The following is an 11,288-nucleotide window of genomic DNA, read 5'->3' as shown; positions in this document are numbered from 1 at the left end:
TTTAGTTTAATTTCTAAACTAATATGCCAAGTTTTAGGCCTGACCAGAATCTGTTTATCTGACCGATCCTGCATATTGTATCACAATTAGTAAAAAAAGAACTTCTTTTTGTGAATATGTGTTTCAAAAGTATTTGATAATCCTTGTGTGTTGGTGTATTTTGTAGATCCTATGATATACTGTTCCATTCTAACATACATTAACAGTTTGTCAGAGACTTTGCAATACGTTGTATATGACATAGATTTGCATCCATGTGTCCTGTGTAATCACATTTCTGGTGTCCTGATAACCCCCATGCAGAGCCTTTTTCATTGTGCTCAACATAGCAGTAGATATATGCGGCGATTTGATAAGGTACCTACTTACTAATAGTGACATTAGGGCGGAACAATAAAAATATGTGAAATCAGCAGAATTCTTTTCAAGTATCCTTATATCCCCCATGCAGAGCCCCAGTTAATATTTCCAACCAACCAATCAATCAAACAATTAAAGTATTTTGAGTTATGCATGGTTTACGACATGACATGAGCAGAATGTGCCAGAAATCTTGACTCTCAACTGCGGTATTTTGCTTGAAACATGACTAAATGCCCCCTTAGCAACGGCCTTAGCAACAGTTTTGCTAATGATTCTGAAAGAAATGACGTTAAAAAACAGTATTCCTGCATCTATTTAACAATAAACAAAACAAATTTTCTCCTTAGACTTCTACTGAGATAACCAGAGCAAAATACATCGGAAAAGTTTGTTCTGCATAGCAGTTTTGTTGTGGAGTATGATCCATAACCTCCTTAGCAACGGCCTTAGCAACGGCCTTAGCGACGATATTAGCAATCGAATATGACAGATGTGTCAACATTCACACATTCATATCTCCGGATCGTATTGACAGATTTTGATGATTTAAAGGTTGATATGGAGGGTATGATTTGGACGATAGGTCTAACTCATCAGGCAAGGCCCCGTAGGTAGCACAATTAATTGTCTGATTTTGCAAAGTAAACAGTTCGTTTTTTGTTACAAAAAATGTCTAAAAATCAAACTTTTAAGACCCATAACTTTTGGACAAAGGTAAAATTTTGGGAAAAAATGAACATTTATGTATTTCCCATGAAAAGTTGCACCAACCTACCAATTTTGATGGAAAAATATTGATGTTTAGTTTTTTGCCCCTCCCCCTTGGAAAATTGAATTTTTTCACCTGTGCAGAATACGTGTTCTACCTTTATGCTTAGCTAGCAAAAAAGTGATACCACAATTTGAGCATAAAAATCGTGCTAGGTGATGGACCAAAGACCCCTCTACCAGAAAATTAGGTCAAACCTTTTCTGTAAAGTGGGTGCAACGAAATCAAATTTTTCAGGACCTGGCTCCTGTACTATGAGAACAGTATCATGTTTATATCATCCATGAGTGCTTTGTATTGGTAGCTGTGATATAGTAGGTTTACTATTGGGACTAAACCCTACAAATACATATAATATGGGAATGACATCTTTGCGAATAGAAATTTAGAAGACATTTGGCAGTTGTTCTGATGATTTATTGATGCCGAGATCTGTTCTGCAAACTATGCTCTATGGGAATATCATGCCGGGTGTGCTCCTTTACTTTCTTCCCAATTCAGGTTTTCATTGTTTTATTCTAGTTTAAACAACATAACCCTACACAACAAAGTCCACATGTTGGGTCCATAAAATTGTGGGATGAAATGTAGCAGATTTTTTCTGTTAGGGATTTTTCAATGCCAACGTGCAGAAAAACATAAATCTTATCTCCAGTGGACGATGAATTTTTGCCTGAGTGTAGACATAGTAGACTAGACATAGCATATCACTTTGTCCCTTGTAACATTTTACATTTGTGGGGTTTACCCCACTTGAAGAGCTACAGGGGTAAATTGGTGATAGAACTTAGTAATACGTAGTTTTATGAACAGATCTTCGCAGCATCTGTGAAAATTCTGTCACATTTCCACCCACACTGATCTGAAACTGGCATGAAGCCCACTTTTAGAGTAATCTGAGGGCCGACTCTAGCCTGAGTGTCATCCTAGTTGGTTTCCGAGGCTGTCATACTCACCTCTCTGGTTTGTGAGGGGTGAGTATGGGAGCCCCAATAGGCTACCTAGGATGACACTCAGGCTACAATCCCTCCTCCGCTCGTACTTATAATAAAAGTTATGGTTTTTTTCCACCTTGGCATTGAAAAATTGCAAAAACAACAGTAAACAATCTGCTACATTTTATCCCACAATGTTATGCAACATGTGGACATTTGTTACGGGGTATGTTGTTCAAACTAAAAAAAAACAAACAATAAAAACACTGTCGGATAAATTGGGAAACAAGTAAAGGAGCACACCCGGTACATACACCACCTTCCCCATTGAGTGCTGCAGGATTTTCCCATAGAGTGTAGTTTGCGGAATGGTTCTTGGCGTCGAGAAATCATCAGAATAACAGTCAAATGTCTTCTAAATTTCTACCCAAAGGTCTGTCAGTCCGATATTTCCATGTTTTTGTAGGGTTTAATCACAGTTACCGATACACAGCGCACATGGAGGATGTAACCACTGACATTAGTTGTTCTCTGGTCACCCGTCAAAAAATGTGAAAAATTAATACAAAATATCACAAAAATCAAGTTCAAATGTCCACAACAATATTTTCTATAGATAACAGGCATATATTGCGCAGATGTTAACCTTAGAGGGGTGAAATGCACTCCCGAAGATGGCATACTTATGTCTGCAATACAGCCTATATAGTAGAATGCCCAGCTGGTACCACCTGCAGTCTCGTTCTGGTGCCATGACCCCGGATGACCCCAGAAATCCAACATGGCCGCCACAACTGGAATTAACTCTATTGTACAATTGGAAGTTGTCATCCCATTTTGTTGAGTAGAATTTTAATTTATCTAGTCCGTATCTCTCATATCGTATGTTTATATAATATACATGTGCAACGCAGTCAACCATAGAAAAGTCACTGTGCTTTTTGTCGTGTCGATAAAACTCCTGAATAATTCCCACACAGCTGCTGAGCACAAAACCTAATCAGAAGCTACAAATTACACCAAAGGAGTATCTAAATTAACCCTATAACTCAATCCTAAGACTAATTTATGTCAACAGCAAATGGGGTGTGAGGATTTTATAGATATGGACTATGTTATCAACAATAGCTATCTACCACTTCAATCTGGCGACCACACCATCTTCGATAAAACATACCGCTGCAGTACTATGACAAGGCACTGGGGGCCTTAAAATCCAACAATTTTGAAGCCTCATCAAGACCTACCAACATACCAAAAGTCAAGACAAATCATTCTGGATTTATCATGCTTGCACACACACATAAATAAGCAAACGGAAAGAGGAAGATACACACCCAGATGCATTACATTCTGGCGACGGAAATAATTCATCACTAGCTCTGCTCAGCTGGTCTGTATCTGTATCTATATAGCCGGTATAACCGCCCTTCGGTGTAACACACCAGCTTTGTAGGCACGCGGCGCGGCAGCAGCTGGTTATATTACACCGAACGACCCGTCACGCACTTAGAAAATATTCTCAAAAGAGGTAAAGAAGTACCATAAAATGAAACAAATGAGGCAATAAAATCAAAACAATCATCTGTAATACTGAAGTCATACGTTTTTGTCTGAGAGTTAAGTATAGCAATATTATAAACTTATAAGTACGTACTGTTACCAACTAGAGGCACAGAATGATGCATATTCTGTTGGCTTGAGATGCTTAACGTTATAGCAGTACTAGTAGTATCATCATATCCAGTGGTTGATTATACTGTTGTGGTGGTCCCACAGGGTTGGGAAGCAGTTAACTAGAAGATACTTTATGATAGTATATGGCAAGTATTTGCATCTATCATATTTTGAACAGTCTCAGTAATCCATTATTTTTCAGTCTTTGCAAGACTTCCAAAAGGAATTGAATTTGCTTTTGTCCGTGTTTTATTTCTTTATTTTTTCAATACATGACAAAGCTGATCAAGAACAGGGGTCAGTCACACTGACCTCTAGATCTAATAGGTATCCAGGTAAACAACAGGAATTCGAAATATAACCTCTAAACTTTTTCTTTATATCCTTTCTTGTATACGCTAAGACCAAGACAGCAACTAGAAAAATACACCACTCAAAAAGGACAAACCTCTGCTAAAGCAGCTAGAAAGAAAAACAGAACTCTAAAACATACTTTGGTAAACATGATTTCGACTGCAAGTGTCTAATGACAAAACATCAAATTTTCACCACTGTTGACAATAAGACAACATTTCTCCATCTACTCTTCTTCTATAATAATGTAAACATTGCTAGTTTTGCATTGCATTTGCATGATCTGTATCTGTATCTATATAGCCGGTATAACCGCCATTCGGCGTAACACACCAGCTTCATGATAAAGTGTGATATCATGAACACATAGAGAGAATGCAGCAGGATGTTCTCTCTTGTCTAATACCCACATGGTAACTCAAACCCCCTTGAAAACAAACCCTCTCAGCTCCTTGCATACTATAGTTTGATATTTGCTATGGGCCCGGTTTGGAAATGTGACATTAGCATTCCAATATTGTTGGAAAAAGTGTTTGTTTTTTTTTCTCCTTTTTTTTAATTCAGTATCGGAGCGGACCAGCTTCCCTTGACTGTGATGGCCACGAGTCTCCAAGCTACCAGCTCCATGGCCTGATCATGAACGCATGACAGCTAAAAAAATGTATCCTGTTGCTTGAGTAAGTTGCTTTTCATATCATATTACTTGGATGTCCAATCTTCATTGACTTACACAAAATGTACTATACTGACTATTGTTAGAAGACTCTTTGTGTAATTCTGTATCGGAGCGGACCAGTTCCCCTTGACTGTTGATGCATACCAGTCTTTAAATGTGTTACTATAGTTGTTTTAACTGCAAACTGAAAGACGTGAACTTCTGATTTTCACCCGGATGCAAAAAGTAAGTCCTGCAGATTTAAAGGAATCTAAGATATTGTTAGAAGACTCTGTGTGTTTTTCTGTCTCGGTCTGTCGATTCCCACCAGTCTTAAAATTGTTTTGAAAGACATGAACTTGTCATTTTCACCCCAATGCAAAAAATTATAACGTGAATGAGTCTAGTCATATTCTGTATCTGAGCGAACCAGTTTCCCTTGACTGTCGATGGCCACCAGTCTGCGTGCGACCAACTCCATGGCCCAAAGGGTAACTTGCAACCTTTCATATCTTTTTACCTGGATGTCTAAACTACATCGAGTTACAATATTGACTATTGTTAGAAAACTTTTAAGTGTTATAATTCCGTATCAGAGCGAACCAGTTTCCCTTGACTGTCGATGCATACCAGTCTTTAACTGCGTTTTGACTGCAAACTAAAAGATGTGAACTTCTGATTCTCACCATGATGCTCAAAGTAAGTGCTGCAGACTTGAATGAAGATACTATTAGAAGACTCATTGCGTTGTTCTGTATCGGTCTCTCGATTCCCATCGTCTTAAAATAGTCTTGAAAGACATGAACTTCTGATGTTCACCCTGATGCAAAAAAGTGCTGCAGATTTAAATGAATCTAAGATATTGGTAGAAGACTCTTTGTGTTATTCTGTATCTGAGCGAACCAGCTTCCCTTGACTGTCGATGGCCACCAGCCTCCGTGCGACCAGCTCCATGGCGCGGGGGTAACACTTGTGCTCAGCTGTTTTTACCCTCTCCTGGAGAGACTCGACCGTGTCGCCTGTCTTCACTGGCACTGCCTCCTGGGCCACAATCGCACCAGCGTCTACCTCTTCCTGAAATAAATTATCAGGAAATTTGTGTCAATCTATCAATCAATCAATCAGTCAATTACTCCTGGGCTAAGATCTGACCCACGTCTACCTACTCCTGAAACAAAACATCAATCAATCAATCAATCAATAGATCTATAGTCAAATGGTTGATCAATTAATCAATCTACAATAAAATCATCATCTACCTCTTCCTTCCTCTACCTTCCAAATAAATCAGACACCTTGTACCGATAAAATCATCAATAAATTGGTAGCTTGATCAATTGGTTAATTGATCAAACAATGCACAATCATATGATATTATCAGCATATACTTCAATCAATCTATCAATCATTCATTCACTCACTCATTCTTCACTCACTGACTCACTCAGTCTCAACCATCCAGCTCCTAGCTAGCATCAGCTACTGGTGCATGACAGCTGTTATGTCAACAAGACTCTGAACTCTTAAAAAATCTGCAAAGACCAACAAATGTTTACTGGTATGCATTTTCAAGGTTTAGAAGAGTATTCAAGGTTAGAGGCAGACCTTCACCTAACCAACCTACACAGCACCAACCCTAAAGACGGGCTGCTGGCGATCTGCCATCAAGCCCCACATGATCTGCATGCAAGCACGTCTAACCCTTGCCTGAGGGGAACTGCAGATGATACACCAGATAGTGAGTGTGTTTATCAAAGGTTGAAAAAGAACTTACCACAACAAAGTGAACAGTACACCCTGACACCCGTACCCCTGCCTCCAGAGCCAGCTTGTGAGCGTTCATCCCCTTAAACGACGGTAGTAGCGAGGGATGGATGTTCAGTAGACTACCTGTCCACTGTTGAACAAACCTGGGGGATAAATCAGTAATACTGTCATTCTTGATTTTTTTAACAGTAATTCTTCTTCTTCTTCTTATCCATTATTTTACTATACTGCTGCTAGGATCCCTTACGCAGGGGTAGGCAGCAGTCGGCTAGTCTTCACACCGCGCTTCCATCGGCTCTGTCCAATTAGCATTCACTATATTCAACTACTAAATTTTCATCATTGCAATTATGTCATAACTCTGAGGCCAGCTAGAAAAGTTTGTTCTCGCTAAAATCAAAGTGCTACTTCTCAATCTTCAACTGGCAGGTTAGCACAATTGTCATCTTGGTGACGAGGACACAACATTGTTAGCATGTCATGAAATACAAAATGAGTATGTAGCCTCGGTTAGGGCCGTCTCTCGGATAAGACGTTAAATGGAGGTCCCGTGTTTGAGGAGAGCCACACCTCGAGCACGTTAAAGAATCCACCACACTTATTGAAAAGAGTAGGGGTACTTCCCGGTTTGAGTGGATCAAATTAATCTGTCCGGATATGCAGCTTGTACTGTTTAGTACAAACCTGGCGTGTTAAGCCATGAGATGGTTTACCGGGTATGCAGCTTGAGAATGTACTCTTCAGTGCTAACCTGGAGCGTTACAAACCATAAGGCGATTTACCAGGTATACAAAACAAACAAACAAATCTTTTCTGTAAAAACAAACTGTTGTACGAACCATCCCGACAGGATGCGCATGAAGCCGGCCAGACAGATCATCTCTACTCCAGCCTCCATCAGCGCCTCGTGGACCTTTCTGTCAAACTCCTCACGCTTCTTATAGCCTTTATGGCTGATCACCTACAGGTAACAACAAACAAGTTAACCTTCCTGCCAAACTCCTCACGCTTCTAATAGCCTTTATGGCTGATCACCTAAAGGTAAGAAACAAGACATAGGAGATATAGATTATTACTATAAGTGTTTTAATGGTCAAGCGTTCGATTAGTGTTAACCTTGCATTCAGTGGGTGGGAATCTTAAATCGCAGGCCAAGTCATACCAAAGATTTCAAACATGCAGCTTTCTCTACTTTGCATTCAGCAAACGGGAAAGAGCATAGAAGTTGAACACACTTCACTTCCAGTGGACTAGCCCCTGCTGTAGTGATTGCACAAAGTTGCGTAATAGAAGAGAACGTGTTTTGAAGCAACAGCAACACAATGAAGTCGCTTAGCCCAAGGTTATTGAACAGACACCCTATACGGGAGGGCCTTTAACTGAAAAATAACTTTGTCAATTACTATCCCAGATGGGCCTTCATACATGTACAAATACATGTACTATGTACATTACTAATGGGCATCCTAAACAATCAAACAAACAAACAAATAAATAAACAAACTTTAGTAGGGATGCCGGCCTTCTCTGCCCTCTCCAGACCTTTGACCCCGGGTATGTTGGAGATGACGAGGACAATCTCAGCTGCACTGCTGTTCTTTGGGTCGGTGGAGTGGTCGATTAGAGCCTGAAGATTCGTGCCTGAAGAAGAGGGCAGATTTCCACAGATCAACAACAAGAACTGCAGCAATAAGAACACTGGAAATGGCATTTTTTTTTATTAATTTTTTTTTAAATCATTCTTTATTCAGAAAATAAAGGAAAGTGACATTGATCCCAGGTCATGTTTGTCTTTGTTGGACAAATTTACATTTACAACTGTTTCGATGAACGTCTGTCACCTTCTTCAGGGCAATACTATCTGGTTCTAACTTGCACTGTAGCAAGGTGTGACTGCTGGATTGTGAAGAATGCGGTATCAACAGTGACCGACTTTGTATCCGCACTCATCAAGGTTCAAAACTAGAGATGATATTCTAATCAGTGTAACCATTTTAATCCTGATTTTATGGTCAATACTGAAGAAGGTGAGAGATGGTCACTGAAACTATTCATGGACATCGCAAATTTGTACCAAACATACCACACTTTGCTGCAAGCCAAGAGAAAAATACCTCTGTATGTGTATTCAATACTGCTAATTTTTCAGAAACATATTCAATGTTTTAAAGCAATTCTTGACCATGGCTACGCACCTGTTCCCGAGATGAGCACACCGACTTTAGTCCTGTGCGCCTGCCCGTTCACAAGCTTCATCTTCTTGTTGGCTGTCCCGTCCTGGGTTGTCCTCTTAAGGGTTGGTTGCACGGCTCTCAGGGCTGCAGTCAGGTTGTCGATGGTTACCCTGGGTTGTACTGGGGAGAAAATTGTTGAAATTATTAATTAACAATTGAACTGTCAAACAATATAACCATAAGACGGAAGACTTAAAAAACTTGAATATCTACAGTTTAGGTGGAACACTGTATGTTAGCATCTTCGGGGGATTATATGCTATAAAAATTTTTGATTATAAGAGCCAACTATGCAATTTGAAGTTGGCCCTAGGAGATAAATGTTAAGTTTCAGTAACTAGACCTATCCTAGCAAAAACATGCCAATTCTGGAATTTTTTTGGATGGGAGACTATTTTTGATTTGACATGTGTCTATGCTGAAACAGACTACTAAGTAGTTTTGCAAATTTTCTTGCAGACTGTTAGCCTTGTATCCAGCCATGTTATAGGGCCGAGTCTCTTCTGTCCTCTCTGCAAATACATAATCAGACACACAACACCAATTTTCCTAGACCTCAGACAAGAAGACTCTTTGCTACAGAAAAATTTTCTCTATACCCTTACCCTGTGATGACTCCATACAGGTTCCAACAACCCAGGCCACTTTCCTAACATCCTCCAGAACCACTTCCTCCTTCCCTTCCTCCTGGACTTCAATTTCTAACATGTTTAAGGTACAAAACTGACAGACTCTTTGTTCTAGAGGAGTGAACATTCTTCCCTTACCTTGTGATGACTCCACACATGTTCCAATGATCCAGGCCGTCTCTCCTGCTTTCCTAACCTCCTCCAGAGCCGAGTCCTCCTTCCCTCTTTCAACAATCAACACCGCGCCTACACCGCAGTTAAACGTCTTCGCCATCTCCGCCTCTGCTACCCCTCCCTGTCCTGCAACCCACCCAAACACCGGTGGTATAGTCCAACGGTTGGCGTCCAGTTTGACGCCGATGGTGTCAGATAACACGCGGGGGATGTTTTCGACCAGTCCGCCGCCCGTGATGTGGGCAAAGGCGCGTACGTTTCCGGAGCGTATGACCGGGAGAAGTGTCTTGGCGTAGATTTTGGTGGGCGTCAAAAGGGCTTCACCTGTGGGAAGAGAGCACCTGTAATTACATTCTAGAAGACACAATTTTGGAAGTGTTATGAGCCCTCTGGAATCAAAACGTCAACAGAAATACATGATGTTGCAGCAGCTACAACAATAAAATCAGACATATTCCTGAAGCATTCTTACAACCCTCAAATAGTAAAAAGAGGAAAGAAAACATTAACAAACTTTTAAGGACAGATCTTGAAAGTTCTGATAACTCTTATGTGCATGTTGTGCAACACAAATATGGGACACATTAATGCACAATTTTTCTTCACATCAATACAAAATAGCAGACACTGTAACACCCCAACCAATTGAATAAAAAATGTATATTAAATGTATATATGTGTATGTAGTATACCCACCTATAGACTGGTTACTACTGAAGGGTGATGAGGACTGCTACCCACCTATAGACTGGTTACTACTGAAGGGTGACGAGGACTGGTACCCACCTATAGACTGGTTACTACTGAAGGATGATGAGGACTGCTACCCACCTATAGACTGGTTACTACTGAAGGGTGAGGAGGACTGCTACCCACCTATAGACTGGTTACTACTGAAGGGTGACGAGGACTGGTACCCACCTATAGACTGGTTACTACTGAAGGGTGATGGTACCCACCTATAGACTGGTTACTACTGAAGGGTGAGGAGGACTGGTACCCACCTATAGACTGGTTACTACTGAAGGGTGAGGAGGACTGGTACCCCACCCTATAGACCTGGTTACTACCCGGTGACGAGGACTGGTACCCACCTATAGACTGGTTACTACTGAAGGGTGACGAGGACTGGTACCCACCTATAGACTGGTTACTACTGAAGGGTGAGGAGGACTGGTACTCACCTATAGACTGGTTACTACTGAAGGATGAGGAGGACTGGTACTCACCTATAGACTGGTTACTACTGAAGGGTGATGACGACGGGTACCCACCTATAGACTGGTTACTACTGAAGGATGACGAGGACTGGTACCCACCTATAGACTGGTTACTACTGAAGGGTGAGGAGGACTGGTACCCACCTATAGACTGGTTACAACTGAAGAGTGAGGAGGACTGGTACCCACCTATAGACTGGTTACTACTGAAGGGTGACGAGGACTGGTACCCACCTATAGACTGGTTACTACTGAAGGGTGAGGAGGACTGGTACTCACCTATAGACTGGTTACTACTGAAGAGTGAGGAGGACTGGTACCCACCTATAGACTGGTTACTACTGAAGGGTGAGGACTGGTACCCACCTATAGACTGGTTACTACTGAAGGGTGATGAGGACTGGTACCCACCTATAGACTGGTTACTACAGAAGGGTGACGAGGACTGGTGGTACCCACCTATAGACTGGTTACTACTGAAGGGTGAGGAGGACTGGTAGTACCCACCTAT

General features: G+C 41.0%; 1 protein-coding gene across 1 annotated transcript in view; it reads right to left on the bottom strand.

Moving 5' to 3' along the window:
- Positions 1-4,656: 4,656 nt before the first annotated feature.
- Positions 4,657-11,288, bottom strand: part of LOC118423361 (trifunctional purine biosynthetic protein adenosine-3-like) — a 20,445-nt gene continuing 13,813 nt past the window's right edge. The window contains 6 exon segments of the mRNA XM_035831476.1: positions 4,657-5,827; positions 6,528-6,663; positions 7,360-7,481; positions 8,025-8,161; positions 8,716-8,874; positions 9,522-9,881. Coding sequence (XP_035687369.1) covers positions 5,636-5,827; positions 6,528-6,663; positions 7,360-7,481; positions 8,025-8,161; positions 8,716-8,874; positions 9,522-9,881 — 1,106 coding nt within the window. The 3' untranslated portion in view covers positions 4,657-5,635.

The sequence above is a fragment of the Branchiostoma floridae genome, chromosome 9 (genome assembly GCF_000003815.2).
Source record: "Branchiostoma floridae strain S238N-H82 chromosome 9, Bfl_VNyyK, whole genome shotgun sequence".
Taxonomy (NCBI): Eukaryota; Metazoa; Chordata; class Leptocardii; order Amphioxiformes; family Branchiostomatidae; genus Branchiostoma; species Branchiostoma floridae.
The sequence above is the reverse complement of the archived record's forward strand: the minus strand, read 5'-3'. Positions and strand labels throughout refer to the sequence as shown.